General features: G+C 34.1%; 1 protein-coding gene and 1 pseudogene across 1 annotated transcript; one reads left to right on the plus strand and one right to left on the minus strand.

Moving 5' to 3' along the window:
- Positions 1-373: 373 nt before the first annotated feature.
- LOC120166284 (casein kinase 1-like protein 1) lies at positions 374-5,198 on the minus strand. The gene is made up of 14 exons (XM_039175581.1): positions 4,726-5,198; positions 4,608-4,648; positions 3,611-3,680; positions 3,358-3,506; positions 3,175-3,270; positions 2,998-3,065; positions 2,681-2,742; positions 2,283-2,346; positions 2,109-2,193; positions 1,845-1,971; positions 1,655-1,737; positions 1,512-1,575; positions 1,195-1,334; positions 374-946 (listed from the first exon to the last, which is right to left on the minus strand). Exons 1-14 carry the CDS (start codon positions 4,799-4,801, stop codon positions 713-715), a joined length of 1,359 nt encoding a protein of 452 aa, XP_039031512.1. The 5' UTR covers positions 4,802-5,198; the 3' UTR covers positions 374-712.
- Positions 5,199-6,395: 1,197 nt separating this feature from the next.
- LOC120166307 lies at positions 6,396-9,467 on the plus strand (annotated as a pseudogene).
- Positions 9,468-21,424: the final 11,957 nt, after the last annotated feature.

A 21,424-nucleotide genomic window follows, 5' to 3' on the forward strand; every position in this document is an offset into this window, starting at 1 on the left:
AACTGCCTAATTGCTACATAAAATCAATTTTATTTGAAGCGATAAAATATTATGTTACAACTATTCAGACTAAAGGAAACAACTTTTTAAATTGTAAAATGGATGTTATAAATACAACAAAATTTTTAACATTTAAATTTAGTAAATGTCAATCAAATTGATGTGACATTTTTAATTTGTATGACGAGATGTAAACTATGAGTGTTACATACGGCTTTGAAACAGCAGAACCCCACTTTGGTCTTGGTGGAATGGAATCGTAACAGTGAAAAATACCAGTGTATTTTCTTGTTATCCAAACAAATTTCTTTTAATGCTCTGGTTTAGCCCAAACGAATCTTTGGCTCGTGGTGCGGGTTTGCACACGAATATAAAAAGCTATGCTCACTATTTATTAAAAAGATGCTATGAACAAGGCGACATTACATGAATACAGTAAGCAATTTACAATGCCATAAAGTTTCAAAAGTCCAGAATAAGTCCCAGATGACTGATAAAAGCATAATCAACAGATTAAAATGAAAACCCAAAAAAAAGAACAGTGAGTTAAACAAGATAAAACTATTCCACTCATTCTACCCTTCTTCACAGGCTTTTTAGCCACCAGGTCCAAATTCAGGACATCCAAGTCGCAGAATTCCTTGAAACTCAAACCCCTACCAGTGATACACTCTCCATTTCCGAGTTTAAAACAGTTCATATAGCTGATCAGTTAATAATGAATTCTCTCATCACTTTCGAATTGCAAGCCCTCCATACCCTTGAAGGCAGCTTCATAGTTCTTGGCATGAGAGGTATTTCTCCCAGACGATGACAGCTTGGGGCCTCCGTGGATAGCATCAGTTGCACGAGAACGTTGGGGGGCAGCCTCGCTACCAGCAAAAGCTTCGCGACTGCCAGAAGCTGCAACGTACCTTGAAGAGGATCCACCTTGCTGCCCCATAAACTTGATGCAAGTAAAATTCAAATCAGCAGTAAAAGATAAGAATCAAATGTGATATACATTGGAACTATCAAAAAACGTAAACAGGACTACTTCATAGGAGTATGTGTGAGTATGTGTGTGTATGCGCGCATACATCCTCAATGAAAAGGAAGTAAGTCGATAACTGGAATTCTAGAATATACTCAATACATGTGCATAATCATAAAATAAAAATTCAACTATAAAAAAAATTCATAAAATAAAAATACCATAGTGTCTTTAGTAACTGCAAAATCATTTCCAACCGGATTTTTCTGCTTTGAGTGACTTGCAGAATTCAAGGGTCCTGATGTTTTCCGCCTAGAGGAATTCATGGATGATAAACCAGTTGCCCGCACGTTCTCCCCAGCTGCAATCATTCATTTCATTATTAAATATTTTAAAAAAAACTTCTAAGAAAAGGAAAGGGGTGTGCTTACATGTCCGTGTGGGTGTTAGAAAAAAACAATTGAGTGATAAAAAAATTCAAAATTTCAATAGTAAGCTAATAGAAAAGACTCAAATGTTTGAAAGGAACACCGGTAACCTGTTTGCCTGTCAGCATTAGCAATGGCAGGGGGCAAGGGAGAACTTGGTCCAGCACCAGGGCCCTACCAGAACAAGCATTATAAAAGATACATTCATACTATTAACAAAAGACAGGAGCAGAACACCCTATTAAGAACTTACAATGGCTCGTGCCGGAGGAGTGGTCAGTTGTGATTGCTGATACTTCAAAATGGTCCAATCAAAGACATAATCAAACTGGAAGCCTGTTTAGAGAAGGATCAAAAAGAACAATGAGAAGATGTGACTTAACTTTGAACTAATTAAATAATACTAGTTGACAGTAAGGATTGTTAAAAATGTGAATGTAGACCTTCACGAATAAAGAGGTCACGGAAGATTCTCTTAAGGTAAGAGTAGTCTGGCTTATCATCAAATCTTAATGACCGACAGTAATGGAAGTATGATGCAAATTCTGTCGGAAAACCTCGACACAAAGCCTGAAACAACACATCAGTATTCAGTCATAAATTTTTAAATGTAGAATCAGAAGCTCCAAGCCACATGTACCTCTTTCTAATACTTCATTCCCTTTACGGAAACCTACTGCAATTGCAATATTCAAACACATCCTTACCTCAATTGAAGTAGAAACCTTCTTCTCACTAATTTTTTCGTACTTCTGTTTCTTTGTTCCGGCTTTCAAACCTTGCCAAGGAAGACTGTTATAAGAGAAGAGACACCAACACTGAAAACTAATGTAGAGATATAAAACGGGAAAAGAAAAGTAACATAGGTAGCAAGAATTCACCTTCCTCTTAGGAAGTACATAAGCACATATCCAAGAGATTCCAAATCATCCCTACGGCTTTGCTCTACATTGTATAGGACAGAGAATCAAAACTGAGAAGACAAAAAAGATTCATACATCAAGAAAAAGACATCTAAAATTGACCACACATACCAATGCCCAAGTGTGTGTTCATGCTTGCATATCTGCAGTTCCAGTCAGATTCTTATTTTCCCTGAAATGGTCATGATTGAGTAAAATATAAAAAATTGGCTAGGAAGTACATAAGCACATATCCAAGAGATTCCAAATCATCCCTACGGCTTTGCTCTACATTGTATAGGACAGAGAATCAAAACTGAGAAGACAAAAAAGATTCATACATCAAGAAAAAGACATCTAAAATTGACCACACATACCAATGCCCAAGTGTGTGTTCATGCTTGCATATCTTGCAGTTCCAGTCAGATTCTTATTTTCCCTGAAATGGTCATGATTGAGTAAAATATAAAAAATTGGCTTCAGTCATGTAAATCAGTAAAAGAAATATTAAAAAATAGAAATGTCAATGCAAGGGAAAGAAGTTCGATGCATCATCATTGCCACAACAAGTAATACAACTAACCCCCTGACAGCTAGGATAACGCTATTGGTATCAGTACCAATCAATGAGATGTGAAACAAAAGTTTTTAAACTATATAATACAATATATTACATCATGCTAATTTCTCTCACCTGTAAGGAATGTGTTGATGTGAACTGTCTCTATATTTCTTAGCCAGACCAAAGTCAATCATATAGACCTATGTGAGGGTGAAAGCAATGGTACATTACATTCTCCTGCAACGTACAAAATGAAGAAAGAAAAAAGCACATACATAACATAATAATATTTTGAGCAGAATGCAGAACCTGATTTGCACGCCTTCCCAGGCCCATTATAAAATTGTCTGGCTTAATATCCCGATGTAGAAATGATTTTGAGTGAACAAATTCAACACGATTGATCTGAGAGAAAGCAAAATAGCATCAAACAACAAGACAACAAAAGAAGAGGAACTAAAGCTAGCAATGTATGGAATTCTAAAAGGCTACCATTTGATCAGCAAGCATGAGAACTGACTTCAATGAGAGTTTCCTATTGCAGAAATTAAATAGATCTTCAAGACTAGGTCCAAGCAAATCCATAACCATAACATTATAGTCTCCCTCTACTCCAAACCATCTTATATTTGGAATCCCAGCTGCCAAGAAAAAGGATAAGCGATATGAAATTTAAAGAACAACCAAAAGTTGAAACAAGAGCTTTATGTTCTAAGAAGAAAAAAGAAACTGTAATTATCATTACTTCCTCCCTGCAGGATCCTGTATAACTTTGATTCATATAATAATTGAGGATGCTTTGTCTTCACATTCTCCTGATCATTAAAGAAAAGGTCATCAACTTCCTTATGTAGCATAAAGAATTTAATATGGATTAAAAGAACTACAACAAAGGAGAAAACTATTATTAAATCTAAAATAAGTAAGCTTTGTTTTACAGAATGTCAGAACTTTAACTAATAAAATCAAAACAATGATTGAAGCAGAATATAAAATCATTAATTATGTCAGTCAGATTGAAAGAGAACTCTAAAAAAGCTTATTAGGTATCGCTGATTAATTAAAAGAGTTCTAAGGAAGTGTCGGGAGAGTAATGAGAATAACATATATACAATGGTAAATTGGTAATCAAAGCTGTAACATAAGTAACCTCCTTTAACCATATTTATCTCAGGAGATAACCACCCAAAGCATCTTCTTCTTGTCTGCTATGATGCCAGCCAACAATTAGAAAATAAGAAATTTACATTTACGAACAAATCCAATCCTCCTTGGGGTAATATACAATGATCCTACAAAGTTAAACCGTAATTAACAGTTTTCTCTCTATTTTGTTAAGGGAGGAGACCACAAATTATGATCATCATTAATTTAATGTAAACCAAAAAATATAAAAAAAATAACCCCAAGTGAAGTATAAAACCAAGAAGATAATCCAACATGTCAAGGGCTCAAAACATCCGCTTTGATATATAATACTTTACCTGCATATTACAATTTTATCCATCATGGTACATTTTAACCTCCTCAACTACATACTTCTACAGTTTATTGCTTCAACATAACCTACGACCAGAGTGCATTACTAAGTTATAAACGATCAAGTTAAAGCAAGAAATCTAATGAACATTCACTGGGATTGAAACCGAGCCAGAATATCAACTACATTGCTATTTTATATAATGTTAATATGCAAAAACTGAACAAATAAAAAAGAAGGTGAATTTGCAAAGGCTACGCACAAGCTTAATGGCAACCTCTTCATTTGTCTGAATATTCGTACCTGCAAATAAAATATATATATCAACCTATATTCAAAATCATACCCAAAAACAGGGGGGGTGGGATTATGTAACATACCCAAATAGATCTCTCCAAAAGAGCCGCTACCGATCTTACGACCAAGCCGAAACTTATTAACGACACGAGGCTCCATCAATTCCAAGCCCTAACTATAACTTGAAACCTTAATCCAGAAAAATCCCCCCATATTTAAAAAAGAAAAGGGAGGAAAATATATGGAGACACTATACAGTAAACACCCAATCAACCGCTCCGACAATTCATACACGTAGAAAGTTCCAATCACGTAAAAGAATTTCAAAAATTCAACAAAAGAAGAATAAGAATATAAAAGATCTAATTTTCCGTCCTTGTTTTAAGCCAAAAACAAACTACTACTATAATTAACAAAAAAGCTAGGGTTAGGTAAACGAAATGAACAAAACGGAGGAAGATAGATAAGAAATCATAATTCTGTTTCCGTTAGTCGCTGGAAACAGATAATTGGCATCATTTTCCATCTCCAAAAGGGTGGTTCGATATTTGACAGTGAGTTTCGCTGGGTTCCGTGGAATGGATTTTAGTCATCGACGCGACAATTGAAATGTCTGAATCACATCACTGTCACCTCGCTAATTTTAGAGTTTTTTTTTGACCTTTTTTCTTTACAGTATCATTGATTGATCTATTGTTTAAATATCTAAAAAATTATTTTATTCTGATTTATTTTAAAATAAATTGTATAAATAATTTTTTTATTATAAAATATTATTTTATTGGGTTCTTCTATTATTAGAATTTAGAAAATAGTACTTTAATTATAGAGTGTTATTTTGTCAAATCTTTCGATTATTCATATGTTTCATATTCATTCTTATTTATTATAAAATTGATAGACGTTTAGACTGAACGTTAATATGTTGATTTAATATGATAAAATGATATTTTAATCATCATTGTCGTTGCTTCCCATACTGACTCGACAACTTAATGTTTTAAGTATTGGTTCAACGATAAAATATAAATGAAGAGTCAATTCACAAAATGCAAGTCAAATGATTTTGGGATAATGTTTTATCGTATCACAATTAAATTAATATCCAACTCAAACGATTATAAATTTTCTAACAGAAAACGATTGAATGAAATAAATGAATAATCAGATAACCATTTTGTAACTTTTAATAGTCGATAAAACAAAGCATTATCTTATAGTTAAGAGATTATTTTGACACTTTTAATGGTTAGTGAACTTTACAAAGTAATATCTTTTAATCGGGAGACTATTTGTGTACTTAGTCCTTTATTTTATTCTTCCAGTTTAATCTAAGGTGATTTTAAATGGTAATATATGTTCTAAAAACTCTCAATTATATAATAATAAATATTTAAATATCTTAAAAATTTTTATACTCAAATTTAAAGCCTATAAAAATAACAGTTATTTTTTTAACATAAAGATAACATGGTTTTTGGCATTTATTCTTAAACTTAATTTTTAAACACTAAATTGTCCTCATTGAAAGTTGAAATAGAAAAAACTAAGACGAAACATAGGCACTTGATCCGCATGGCAGCCCAAAAGGCTAACCAGACTTTAAAGTTGAGCCTTTTCAATTGAATTTGACGGCCCAAACGAACCAGCAAGTCTCCCGGTAGTCGGGAATTTGCACAGTTCACAGAGCAGAGTGTTTCTCTATCACTCTGCTCTATTTCTCTTCTTCTCTTTAGAAATCAACTGAATATAAAAAAAGCCCACTTTTTAATGCATGGAATAACATTCAAGCTCAACGATTTTGTTTTTCATTTCACCCTTCCCCCATCTTTTTACTGATCTTGTAGTTTCAAACAAAGCCGTTCCCTTGCTTGATATGGCGAGATTTGTTCGAAATATTTCTCATCTGAGACGTTCTCTATTAGTTCCACAGGTTTGAATGCTTACCCTTTTGGTTATTCTTTCGTTATTTTTGTCATGTTGAAAGCATTTGATCACTTTCACTGTGGCTGTAATACAAAGAATGGGACTTTGAGTTTATATCTTTGTGCAGGTATGTAGAGCAGAGGTATTAGGGTCATCTTCACAACTCTGTAACTTTTCTTCTAAAGGTATCTGTTCCATTTCAATTTTTTTTTATTATAATGCTGATACCCAAAATAATGTTCTTGGAATATGGTAATTATTTGCACGTGATTGTAGAAGAGTGCTTTTTTCATGGCATTTTTTTTTATCAAACTTTATTGATGTTTGGAAGCTGTGATGGTATTAGATTGAAAGAACTCAAATAGTGCTTCAAGTTAGAGTCCTTTGTGTAATGAAAACATGTGCCATCTAAATGATGTCTCTTTAGCTATTTTGTTTAAGTTGGCTTAATTTTAGTTGGAAATTAAGTAAGGTACTTACTTTATTGTCTGTGGATGTATCTTGACGCATGGCTGTTTGAAGCTAGGAAGAAATCCAAGTCGGATGGAAGTGATTCCGGTGAGGAGAATATGTCCAAGAAAGATTTAGCCCTAAAACAAGCACTGCATCAGATTACTAGTTCTTTTGGAAAAGGATCTATCATGTGGCTTGGTCGTTCTGAGTCTCCTAGGAATGTTCCAGTAGTTTCCACTGGTTCTTTTGCTTTGGACGTTGCACATGGAATCGGTGGCCTTCCAAAGGTAATCTGCAATTCTTGCTTCTTCTTTACCTTCCTTCTACTAAGAAATAGCTGCTCAAGATGTTTAGTAGTTCCTTAGAAACCTCTTTATTGGGCTATTACAGGGCCGTGTCGTGGAGATTTATGGACCAGAAGCTTCAGGGAAAACAACACTTGCATTACCTGTAATTGATGAAGCACAGAAACAAGGAGGTCACTTAATGTAGTTTAACTTAGTATTGTCTCATTTATGATTTGTCATGATGAATTTCTCATTTCATTACGTCGTCCATTATTATGTCGTGGCAGAGGAGATTATCTTTGCATTTGTAACTTCATCCTGTCATGCTACTATAAAATAAATTTCTTATGTTTCATGTTTAGAACCGACGATAGGAAACATTGATAGGCTAGACTTTCATGTTAATCCAATGAGAAGTACATGCAGCAGCATATGACATTCTTAAATCTATTTATAGGGTGAACACATTTGGAGGGTGGAGGACATTTTGTTGTGACTATCTTCTATTCTGTCTGTTGTTTCTGTTAACTTCGTGCTGGAAGATTACATTTTTTTTATAATATTTTAAAATGCAGGTTATTGTGTTTTCGTTGATGCCGAGCATGCTCTTGATCTAGCTGAGACAATTGGGGTAAACACCGAGAATTTGCTTCTTTCGCAACCAGATTGTGGAGAACAGGCCCTCGGTCTTGTAGACACCCTTATACGGAGTGGCTCGGTGGATGTTGTTGGTGACAGTGTAAGGTGTCTTTGGATTCATTTTTTTTCCATGGAGTGTTTCCTAATAAACACTGCTGGCAATTGGCTTATTATTATTTGTGTGCCGAATAAAATGGGTATTTGTTGTTGAAGGGTTGAAGTTCTGTAGTTTTCTCTGTGTGATACTGTGACTAATTACACTTATTTGGAAGAGTCTTGAAAATGGCTTTATTCCCACTTCAGGTAGTGCCCTAGTGCCTAAAGGCGAGCTTTATGGCGAGATGGGTGATGCTCATATGGCAATGCAAGCCAGACTGAGGAGCCAGGCTCTTCGTAAATTGAGCCATTCTCTATCATTATCGCAAACCATATTGATCTTTATAAATCAGGTATAAGTTCTATATCCTGATTATGACACTCATGAGTTTTATGAAGCGTTAATTTGTTAATATGCACAATGTTCATCGACATTTAAACTTTTTCCCCTTAGGTAAACTTTTTGCCCCAATTTTAAGGCTTTTATTAGGCTATTGAATTGATTCATTATTTCTTAGTTGAACTGTTCCTCTTGATGGAGGTCCGGTGCAGAGTTCTCACAAGATTTTAGGTTCAGAATACGAAATGAGGCAAGCCTTTTCTTTTTGTTTATTATAGGACATTAACTATTTATAGTTATCAGGTAAGGTCAAAACTTTCAACCTTTGGATTTGGTGGGCCAACTGAAGTTACCTGTGGTGGTAATGCCTTGAAGTTCTACGCTTCCGTGCGTCTAAATATTCGGAGAACCGGGTTTGTCAAGAAAGGAGAAGAGGTATCAAGTTATATCCTTTCTTTCCTCTTAAGTTTGATAGCTGGATTCGGATGTAGTGATTCAAGAAAGTCTCTGATCATATAATTCATGTAAACTCTCTGATAATTTTGGAAGGACTTAATTCTTTAATCAATTAAGACATTTCACAAAAGACTCGTGTCGAAGATGGGAAATTTAAAAAAGATCTGAATCTACATAATTCTCTTCTTTACAGTTGAATGAATTTTGTCATATTTTCCATGAATCATTGTGTTTGTTGATGTTTCTGTGATATTCAGATTGTTGGAAGTCAAGTTGCTGTGAAGATTGTGAAGATCAAGCTTGCCCCTCCATTTAAGAATGCTGAATTTGAGCTTGAGTTCGGGAAGGGGAGATCATAGATCTGGCGACGAAACACAAATTCGTTACGAAGGCCGTCGCATTCTACACTTACAATGACCGAAAATTCCATGGCAAAGAAGCCTTCAAAAAGTTTTTGGCTGAAAACGAAAGTGAGCGGGAAGAACTTGCGGCGAAACTTAGAGAAAAGCTACACGAAACCGAGAGCAAGAAGGAAAGACAGGCTGATATTTCTGGTGGGGATACATCAGAAGAAATAACTTCGAAGGATACTTTTGACGAAGAAGCCGTTACAGCCATTGAAGCTTAAGTAGTACCCGTGTGAATCGAAACGAAATGAAACGTCCCCTTGCGCATTGGTTGAATTTTCTGGTGGTCATGATGATGGAAGGATTTGAAGGTCTGATGCAATGGATTGAAAAATACATAACCTTCATCAGCCACATTCGACATGTTAACGAGTCAAAATATATGTTCTCTCTCTCTCTCTCTCTCTCTCTCATTTAGGTAAAAATATTGTTTTTCTTAATTTAATGACTTAATAAAAAATAAGTGTATAAATTATGCTTCAGAAAATATTTTAGTGCATAAAGAATTTTGTGCTCAAAATAGGTGTGTAGACACTCGTTTTTGTCCGTGTCTTCTTTTTATTTATTATTATTATTATTATTATATTTTATTTATTTACAATTTACAATTTAATTTTTTTGCAGGCCAATTCCGAGGCCCAAACCTAAAGCCCAACCAGTTTACAACAGGCCTACCCAGTTTGAACCAACCCATTAGATTAGGGTTTTAAACCTTAAATAGATTAGGGTTTTAACCCTAATCCCCTAACAGCCAACCGCCGTCGCCATTTAGCCTTCGACTTCCAGTCGAGCCTCACTCCCGACAGTCTCTGAATCTGTCCGCCTATACCTACAGTGACAACCATATCAACATCAACAGTGAGATAGCAGAGAAATCAGTGAAAAAGTAGAGAAAAAATCCAAACAAATCTCATCAAATCCAAGAGAGGGCAGCATGAGTATAGGGATATCATTCCCTACGAACTCAGCCATCCATCAGCCAACCACTAATCACAAATGCAAATAATAAAAAGAAAAATCAGAGGAGATAAAAGAGAGGACTCGGGATTTGGGAAATTATTTTAGAGACTGAGGAGAGAAAATAGAGGGAGATTAAAAATGGAACCAAAAACTAGGAAAAAATAGAGAGTGCTAAAAGAAAACAAAGCGAGAGAGATCTTACCCTTGTAGAAAACCTCGCCGTTGTAGCCTACCCAGAACGTAGAGAAAGCCGCATCGAAGGTAAATTTTTCTTTATTTTGGATTTAGGGTTTTCAAATAGGTTTTTGATTTTTGTTTGGGGTAAGAGAGGGGTTAGTGTTCAAAAGGGGGGAGATTAAGGGTCTTTTGGGGTTTGGTTTGCTCCCATGGCCACCGATGTGGTGGCCGGGGAGCCTCGGTTTTTTAGTCTCGGTGAGGGAGAAGGGAAACAGAGAGATGAATGAAAGGGAGGCTGAGGGGTCGGTTTAAAATGATTTTAGGGTTTTAAAATAACCCTAAAAGAGGGTTATATCTTAAACGTCAAACGATGTCGTTTTGAGACAAGAGGGAGACCGAGTGATGAGATTAAGGGATAAAAGCATATTTGGTCCTCGTACCTCTATAATCTTACCTGTATGTTCTTAATATTTTTGGGTAAATCACGGTTAAGGTCCCTAATCTTGTGTAATGGTTGTAATCTGACCACTTTAATGAAATTTCATCATTTCATTTTGAGCTCTTATTTTATTTTTGTTGCATTATCGTCATTTTTTTTTTGCTTTTAAATATTTTGTGGTTATATTTGTGTCTGAGCCATCAAACTTTAATTTATTTATTCATGTGTAGTATACTTTATTGTTGGTTCATTTTAGTCACTATTTACTACGTAAAAGAAATATATGTTTTATTTATGTTTATAATCCCTGTATTTTGATTTTAAATGCATTTTGATCATTGCTTTTATATATTGGGTTAAATATGAATAAGGCTTGCTTGTTTTACTTTCATTTTATTTTAGTCCTTAATAATATTTTTGGGTTATTTTGGTTTCTAGTATTTGTATTTTTAATGTTTTATATTTAGACTCTTTAATTTTCTGTTTTTGGTATTTAGTTCATTAGGATTCTGTTTTTAACATTTTAGTCCTTTAATTTCCTATTTGTACTATTTTGGTCCTTTGAGTTTATATTTTAGCTATTTTGGTCCCTTATAATTTCAAATACTTATTTTTGGTTCATTTGTATTTTTGTAATATTGATTTGTATTTATGTCCATCCCCTATGTATGTACATTTTTATACATATATTTATTTGTATCATATATAGAATTAAGTATGCTTAATTTTATTTGTTGTAAATATTTATTTCACATTTTTGTTTATTTATTTCCATTGTGTTTATTTAAATATTATTCGATTAGTTTCAAGAACGTGAATTTGTAGAAGGGGCGTGGAAAGTATCACTTGATTGAAGTGATACAATCCGATACGACATTCGAACAAATGTGAACTTGAAATAAAATTGATTTTATTTTGTTAATTAATTCATCTTGTATTTTAATTCGAATAACGTGATGCATGTTTCTCTAGATAACAAGTTATTTTATTTCACGCAAGTGTTTATTTTCAATTTATATTACATTCGTGTTTTATCGAAGAGGGAATATCCTTTACGGATAAGAAATAGCTGAAATAGCTTTCCCGACAGAGGATTGCTAATCTTGAGATTTCTTTTCAAGTTAAAGAATTTTATTTAATTAATTGATTCGAAGCAAATTAATTAATTTTAATAAATGGATCATATTTTAATTTTATATTCGATTTGTAATTTCCACCATTTACAATAACGTGTAAGTGACATAGTACCAATTTTGGGCGCTGTGGGGGTACTTATTCTTCCCCACGCGTAACCGACTCTCGAACCCATTTTAATATGATTTCTGGTAAACGCAGGTTATTTTTGTCTTAAAAATGATTTTTACTAAAAATTGTTTTAAAAGACTTTTTTGGGTATTCAACCTACCTAATCCAAAGGACGATGACGACTCTATCCAGTTTATTCCAAATCAATTCAAAATCACCCAATTTTCCAAAAGTAAAGTCATAATCATTTCTTAAAATAATAAATAATTGTTTTACGAAAAACGGCTATGACAGCTTGGCGACTCCACTAGGGACCTCTTTTTTAGAGAGTCAAGCTGTAGGTCGCTTACACATTGTCGTTGTGGTCGAAATTATGAGTTTGAGTCTTTAGTCAACTTATGATCCATTTATTGAAGTTTTTAATTGCTTTATTTTTTACTAACATTTGAATTTTTGCTTTCAGGATCAATCTAAGTTTTTGTTGAGTTTTATCTCTTTTTCATTTTTGAGTCGAAGGTAGGTACGCTCCTCCTCACACACATCACGTGCATTTGCATAACATGAGCTTTAGACACGAGCTTCGATCCAAATTAGTCAGGGTGATTGCTTTACTCTCGTAAGAATTTATTCTTCGTATGAGTTTTAGCAAATAACCCATGTGATACATACTTTATACATTCGTAGGGATTTAGTCCTCATATGGGTATAAGGCAATGAATCCCCTCGAATTGAACTCGTTTCGTTCGAAACCTGTAATGGGTGAGGATCGAGGGTCTGGAAGCCTAAGGGGGCACTGACATCAAGGACAATTCGAGTTCCCTTTTCCTGTTAGAGTCAAAACCATGCATATAGAGAACCGTAGAACGGTCACCCTAGGTATAGTCATACTGAACCTCTGTCCGGCAATATGTACCCAAAATAGGTGTACACAAAAGAGGAGCATTTCTAAACCCTTATCTTTTGCTTTAAGTTCGTAGAATTTGTTTTCTTTTTGAATAAAAGCATGCGAACTAGATATCATGCGGTTAGGATTATCTTCTTGAAATTAATCATTTTGGGTGGATAGCATGTCTGGGTAGGAATGTTATTTAATTAAAGCATGTTCGGGTAGATATCATGATAGGGTAGGTGTTATATTCATATTTGAATAATATTTTTATCTGTATCAATTATTTTACATGTACTAACTTGTTTTTCTCTTTTGTTTGTGTATACTAATTTATTGATGTTGCTTGTTTTATTTTTCATCATTCTTTGCATTGCATTGCATTGACATGACATAATGTGAAAATGTGGATCCGCAAGGGGATATCCGAGAGAAAAATTTTCACAAGAAGAGGTGAAAATTTTCAATCAAGCAATCGTGTTTACAGGCATGCACCGAGGGTTCAAAGAAGCTCAAAATATAAGAATGAGGTTTGCTCGAAGATCGTGCATCATTCATGACTAAAATGATTATCCACTAATTCGAGGAATAATCCAGCAGTAGAGTTTTATCTATAATCATTTTATCGCCAACCATCAAAGAGCGACGCGCTGACTTCAGCACCGCAGAGGCATCAACCAAGTTAGGTTACAGAATGCTTGAGGGGCATTATTTTCAAAAACGAAAATCCAAGATGAACTGGCGATCCAATTCAAATTCAAAGTCCAAGCGAAGACATGCCTGTAAAGTGGATTGTCTTGTAAGGTGAAGGTTTTTATTTCTGGTGAAAATTATTCTATGATATTCATCGTTGGGATCAACATTTTTGCATTTGCATTTGCATCTTTACATTTTGCATATGCATTTCATCATTCATACAAACGTGGAACTAATTCATGGAGAATTCGATGGACGTGATCCCGATCACATGACGACATTGAGAATAGAAGCAATATTTGAACAAATTAGTAGCAAGCAGCTGAAATCAATACGGTGGAAGCTTGTTCGACTGGTTATAGGACTGAGCCTTCCAGGATGATCCGAGAAAAGAGTCCCCATTCCCTGAGGTCTACGATGTTGATCTCGTGTACAACTACCACATAGGAAGCTTTGAACATTTTGCTGAGAAATTATAAGGCACTGAAGCGCAAGATCCAAAACTTGATTTACTCAAGGGCATGGACCATCAAAGAAGGATGGGGGCATTGTATCTACCATTTACATCCATAAAGATTGTTTTGTTTGAACTCGTTTTTGTTCTATCTTTAATATTTACTTAAATATTTTTAATCTTTGATAACTGAACTTATTCTACCTTCTAAGGTTGAATAATTGAACTTATTTTTAATCTTGAGTTCTTTGGATATCAAATGAATTACGAATTTTTTTAATTCTTCAAGAATTATAGTTTTTTGACATATGGCAAGATTAGACCTTTCCTATCATGTCCAAAACCAAAATAAAATCTCTCAACTTTTTCCCAAAATAATTCATGGCCACTGCCAAAGAACCAAATTTTGACATTCCTTTTCTTTGAGACTTTTAAACATTGCCTTTATCTTTTTTTTTTCAAGACGCAAAAAGTCATACCCTTATCTTTCATTGAGCCAATAAATTCACACCATCGTCTTCTTAGACGTCAAACCGACATTTTTTCTACCAATAAAACCTACAAGCATTGAGTGCAAGATGTTCACTTAAACATGAACCTTCCTGCAAGAAGTCACAATGTAGGGTATCTTGAGAAGACAACATGGGGCATCTCGCATCATTTTTATGAAGATGAGCTTGTACAATTGAGACATGATGGGAGCAAGCAGAAAAAAGAAATTAGTTCAAAATAATTCTATCATGCATTAATTACATTTTTTCATATGAATAAAAATTGTTCCCGAGTATTTATCCCCTTAGGGATACCTATTCGGTAAAAATTTATGTGTATGAAATGATGAACGACATTCTTTCATTATCCCTTCGCAAAAGGAGAAAATATATCACTTGTGTCCCCATTTAAGCCTGAATGATATTTTCTTATGATTCAACCCTAACCAAGGATCACCCTCCACACTGGGGGCAAGTTGGAGGAAACCTGCTCGCATGGGTGAAGACATTGATTCAGATGAGATACCAAAAGGTGAACCAAATACAGAGTGCAAAGATCATATCAAAGCGAAGAGAACAAAGAAAAAAACAAAGAGAAGAAGCAAAGAAAAGAGCAAAGAACAAAAAGATAACAAAGAGCACAGACAATGAGTCCCTCGACTCAAATGACGCATCGAGCTTCAACCGTGAGATTGATCAAGCACAATCACTCCAGAATAACTTCACTCGAAGATCATTGAACATCAAAATAAAGAACTCATGTGAACATATTCAAATTGAGTAAGACAAAATCAAAGGCATCATAATGAATTGATCATTGGTTCAATTACCCACAAACACTTATTTGAGCCTTTTATCCCTTTCTTTCATAACCGTGAACCATGGCCTACATTACGTGCCTTAAAAGTCAATTCTAATCATACTTGGATTTCTAAACATAAGAGATTATCTTCAGATTTCATCCCGCCTGTCAAGATTAATCTTTTATTTATAAAAAGGTTTTCAAAAATCTTTAATGCATGATAGAGAAAAATAACAAAGGGGGGTTCAAGACGTAAATTCTGAGTAACGTCTTGAAACCAAAGGAGGATTTGAGTTGAAAACTTGAAAATGCGGCTCAAATATGAAGACTGTACAACTATTGCATAATAAACGATCGTACAAATCCCTTGATAAGGCATCGCACAACCCAATTGAGATCATGAGAACTGAGAGTCGGAGAACACTTCCAATAAGTGAGTACAAAAGCTACTTCATCAGATCAGTGAACAATAAATAAATGAGAACACCATACCTTTGACACTTAACCATTTCTCAAAGATAGCAATAATATTGACACTTGTCAAATAGCTATAATTTATTGAAGAATTAACAGTGTAATTAATTCTTTGATATACAATGAACTCTTGTTTTATGATTTGTCAATTGTGAAACCTTGAAAGGGGCTATATTTTCAAAAATTTTGATTAAATATTTTTTCAAAACTCTTTTAATTGATATTTTCATACTTTTGAAAATAAAAGAAGAAAAACGTTTTTCAAACAAGACAATCTCTCTGGAGTGTATCTTGATAGTTGACATGTGGTTCTCAAACACAAAGCTCATGCTTAGAATTAGCGTTGAAGCAAGAAATATTGAATGTTGGGGCATCTTTGGAGATTCAACATCGAATATTGGAGGCATATCTTGGAGTTCAACAAATATCTCTCCGAAGCTCAGAATCGAAGCTGGGGCAAGAGAAGCTAAATTTTTGGGGAAAAAATTTTGATGGGGCAAGGAAAACAAATTGTCTCAGGTTGAGGTTTGCAAGAGTACACCATAGTGGAAATGCATACAAACTGAATCAATGATAGAATGAAAACTGCTCTCACAACCATTCTCCTTCCAGATCGAGAAAAGCATAAATCAATACATACATACTTATATACATATACATACATGATACATAAAATTTGCATCAAACATTTATCATCATGTGTATTAAAAAAACATTTTTCGCCTCACTTGAGGACAAATCAAATGAATTTCATCTTGACATCCATCATAACATCCAAGATAGTCAGCAAAAAATGCATCATTTTGATCTCTCAGGAAATCAAAGCTCGGAAATGACCAGATGTCTCTAACTTGAAGAAACAATGATTTGACTTCTTAAAGTCAAAAATCATGACATTTCCTCAGCATGCAGGAACAAGCAGGCTTTCTATTGCCTTGGAGGGTATTGTACTTGAAACAAAATTATTTCTCGCTTGAAACATTTCCCATAAAATTTGAGAATTTTAAAACAAATTTTGTCTAGGACAATTTCTCTTAAAACAAACTTCGTCTTGCTTGAGACATTCTTTCCTTTGATATACAAATTTTGAATTTGATTCACTTGAAACAAAAATTAATCTCACTTGAGATTGTTATTTCTTTCAAAACAAATTTCGTCTCGTTTGAGACATTTTTCCTTTGAGAATACAAATTTCGAATTTGTTTCACATTAAACAAAGTTGATCTCCCTTGAGATCGTTTTCTCAAAAACAAACTTTGTCTCGCTTGAGACAATTTCTCTAAAGACAATTTTTGTCTTGTTTGAGACAATTTCTTTAAAAACAAATGTTGTCTCACTTGAGATAATTTTCCAAATTATGAATTTGTTTTACTGGAAACAAACATCATCTTTGAGTTGTTTCTTTTGAAACAAAGGATCTTTGAGTCTTTTTCACTTGAAACAAAATAAAAAAATCTATGAGTATGTTTCTTTGATAACAAAATTTTGTCTCTTTTGAGAAAGTTTCTTTTGAAAAATCTGAGTCTGTTTCTTTGGAAACAACATTTATCATCTGTGAGTCTGTTTCCCTTGAAACAAAACTCACCTTTGAGTATTTTTCTTTTGAAACAAAATTTTGTCTCGCTTGAGACAGTTTTTCGTGAAAAAATCTTTGAGTCCTTTCCCTTGAAACGAATTTTGTCTCTTTCGAGACAGTGGCTTTTAAAACACATCATCTTTGAGTTTATTTTTCTTGAAACAAATCTTTGAGTATGTTTCTTTTGAAACTTATCTTTGAGTCAATTTCTTTTGAAACCAATATCCCTAAAGATGGCCAGAACTCTTCATCATATATGAGTCGTGTCATCCCCCGACCAGATCTCCTCATCGCGTAGGAGTCATGTCACCCTTAGATAACCAACCGTCCTCATCACGTAGGAACCGAGTTATCATCCTTTCTAAAAATGGACATAACTCTTCATCACGTATGAGTCGTGCCATTCCCCGACCAGATCTCCTCATCGCGTAGGAGCCGTGTCACCCTTAGATAACCAACCGTCCTCATCACGTCGGAACCGAGTTATCATCCTTTCTAAAAATGGCCAGAACTCTTTATCACGTATGAGCCGTACCATTCCCCGACCAGACCTCCTCATCACGTAGGAGCCGTATCACCCATAGATAACCAGCAGTCCTCATCGCGTAGGAACTGAGTTATCACCTTTCCTAAAGATGGCCAAGAACTCTTCATCACGTATGAGCAGTGTCATCCCCTGACTAGATCCTCATCACGTAGGAGTTGTGTCACCCTTAGACGACTCGAACTCTTCATCGCATATGAGTAGTGTCGTCCCCAACAACAAAACTTATCCAATTTCTAAGAAAAAAAGGGAGAACCAGACAAAAAAACGTGTGGTCTTGTCGTCTTTGCCCTATTCTTGTTAACACAAGAATGTGCAAAGAGTGGCAGCTATAGACACTCGTTTTTGTCCAGGTCTTCTTTTTATTTATTATTATTATTATAATATTTTATTTATTTATAATTTACAATTTGTTTTTTTTGTAGGCCAATCCCGAGGCCCAAACCTGAAGCCCAACCAGTTTACAACATGTCTACCCAGTCTTAACCAACCCATCAGATTAGGGTTTTAAATCCTAAACAGATTAGGGTTTTAACCCTAATCCCCTAATAGCCAGCCATCGTTTAGCCTTTGACTTCCAGCCAAGCCTCACTCCCGATAGTCTCTGAAGTCGGCCACCTGCACCTACAGTGACAACCATATCAACATCAACAATGAGATAACAGAGAAATCAGTGAAACATTAGAGAAAAAGTTCAAGCAAATCTCATCAAATCCAAGAGATGGCAGCATGAGTATAGGGATATCATTCCCTACAAACTCAGCATGAGTATAGGGATATCATTCCCTACAAACTCAGTCATCCATCAGTCAACTACCACTCACAAATGCAAATAATAAACAGAAAAATCAGAGGAGATAAAAGAGAGGACTCGGGATTTGGGGAATTATTTTAGAGACTGAGGAGAGAAAATAGAGGGAGATTAAAAACTGAACCAAAAACCAGGAAAAAATAGAGAGAGTGCTAAAAGAAAACAAAGCGAGAGAGATCTTACCCTTGTAGAAAACCTCGCCGTTGTAGCCTACCCAGAACGTAAAGAAAGCCGCATCGAATGTAAACTTTCACCTATTTTGGATTTAAGGTTTTCGAATAGGGGTTTTTGGTTTTTGTTTGGGGTAGGAGAGGGGTCAGTGTTTAAAAGGGGGAGATTAAGGGTCTTTCGGGGTTTAGTTTGCTCCCCATAGCCACTGATGCGGTGGCCGGGGAGCCTCGATTTTCTGGTCTCGGTGAGGGAGAAGGGAAACAGAGAGATGAATGAAAGAGAGGTTGAGGGTCGGTTTAAAATGATTTTAGGGTTTTAAAATAACCCCAAAAGGGGGTTTATATCTCAGACGTCAAACGACGTCGTTCTGAGACAAAAGGGAGACCGAGTGATGGGATTAAGGAATAATAGCATATTTGGTCCTCGTACCTTTGTAATCTTACCCACGTGTTCTTAATATTTCTGGGTAAATCACAGTTAAGGTCCCTGTATCTTGTGTAATGGTTGTAATCTGACCACTTTAATGAAATTTCATCATTTCATTTTGAGCTCTTATTTTATTTTTGTTGCATTTTCGTCATTTTTTTTGCTTTTAAATATTTTTTGGTTATATTTGTGTCTGAGCCATCAAACTTTAATTTATTTATATATGTGCAATATACTTTATTGTTGGTTCATTTTAGTCATTATTTACTATGTAAAAGAAATATATGTTTTATTTATGTTTATAATCCCTGTATTTTGATTTTGAATGCATTTCGATCACTGCTTTTATATATTGGGTTAAATATGAATAAGGCTTGCTTGTTTTACTTTCATTTTATTTTAGTCCTTAATAATATTTTTGGGTTATTTTGGTTTCTAGTATTTGTATTTTTATTGTTATATATTTGGACTCTTTAATTTTCTGTTTTTGGTAATTAGTTTATTAGGATTCTGTTTTTAACATTTTAGTCCTTTAATTTCCTATTTGTACTATTTTGGTCCTTTGAGTTTATATTTTAGCTATTTTGGTCCCTTATAATTTCAAATACTTATTTTTGGTTCATTTGTATTTTTGTAATATTGATTTGTATTTATGTCTATCCCCTATGTATGTACATTTATATATATATATATATATATATATTTATTTGTATCATATATAGAATTAAGTATGCTTAATTTTATTTGTTGTAAATATTTATTTCACGTTTTTATTTATTTATTTCCATTGTGTTTATTTAAATATTATTCGAGTAGTTTCAAGAACGTGAATTTGTAGAAGGGGCGTGGAAAATATCACTTGATTGAAGTGATACAATCCGATACGACATTCGAACAAATGTGAACTTGAAATAAAATTGATTTTATTTTGTTAATTAATTCATCTTGTATTTTAATTCGAATAACGTGATGCATGTTTATCTATATAACAAGTTATTTTGTTTCACGCAAGTGTTTATTTTCAATTTATATTACATTCGTGTTTTATCGAAGAGGAAATATCCTTTACGGATAAGAAATAGCCGAAATAATTTTCTCGACGGAGGATTGTTAATCTTGAGATTTCTTTTCAAGTTAAAGAATTTTCTTTAATTAATTGATTCGAAGCAAATTAATTAACTTTAATAAATGGATCATATTTTAATTTTATATTCAATTTGTAATTTCCACCATTTACTATAACGTGTAAGTGACACAGTACCAATTTTGGGTGCTGTAGGGGTGATTATTCTTCCCCACGCGTAACCGACTCTCGAACCCATTTTAATACGATTTCTGGTAAACGCAGGTTATTTTTGTCTTATAAATTATTTTTACTAAAAATTGTTTTAAAAGACTTTTTTGGGTATTCGACCTACTTAATCCAAAGGTCGATGGCGACTCTATCCAGTTTATTCCAAATCAATTCAAAATCACCCAATTTTCCAAAATTAAAGTCATAATCATTTCTTAAAATAATAAATAATTGTTTTACGAAAAAGGGTTATGACAAGGTGTTTATTTGTTTTTTGTTACACTTGGGTGTCTATTTTTATATTTTTTTAACAATAAAAATATTTTTTTTCAAAACAAAATAAATAAATAAAAATAAAGCAACCCCTTCCCCTCATGGTCTGTCTCTCTCCCTCCTGTTGTCCTACTTCTGATGGCAAACAGTTAGGTTTTATTTGGAACGACGAGGGACACAACAGTGACGATCGTCTAACGTATTGATGGTTATATGCGTCGAAGTTGTTGGAAACTTAAACGAAAAAACTTAAAAATTTAGCGATCCTTCATAGTGTATTTTTTACGACGATCGTCGTAGTTTCATGGTTTTGGTCACGTCGGTGAGATGGTTTTGATGGTGTCAACGGTGACGTTGGCCAACCGATGACGGAAAATGTAAATTTTGGAGTTTTTTTTATAAGTATAAAATTAATTTTTTAAAAATATTTTTAAAAATTTTATATGTGTGACACGTGTT

The sequence above is a fragment of the Hibiscus syriacus genome, unplaced genomic scaffold (genome assembly GCF_006381635.1).
Source record: "Hibiscus syriacus cultivar Baekdansim isolate YM2019G1 unplaced genomic scaffold, ASM638163v2 tig00111634_pilon, whole genome shotgun sequence".
Lineage (NCBI taxonomy): Eukaryota > Viridiplantae > Streptophyta > Magnoliopsida > Malvales > Malvaceae > Hibiscus > Hibiscus syriacus.

Excerpts from the sequence above, each read along its gene's own strand:
- LOC120166284 (XM_039175581.1), bottom strand. The coding sequence starts at position 4,801 with ATGGAGCCTCGTGTCGTTAATAAGTTTCGGCTTGGTCGTAAGATCGGT. Across the intron at positions 3,507-3,610 it reads CAGGATCCTGCAGGGAGGAA|CTGGGATTCCAAATATAAGA; the intron begins GTAATGATAATT and ends TTTTCTTGGCAG. Across the intron at positions 2,347-2,680 it reads GAACACACACTTGGGCATTG|AGCAAAGCCGTAGGGATGAT; the intron begins GTATGTGTGGTC and ends TATACAATGTAG.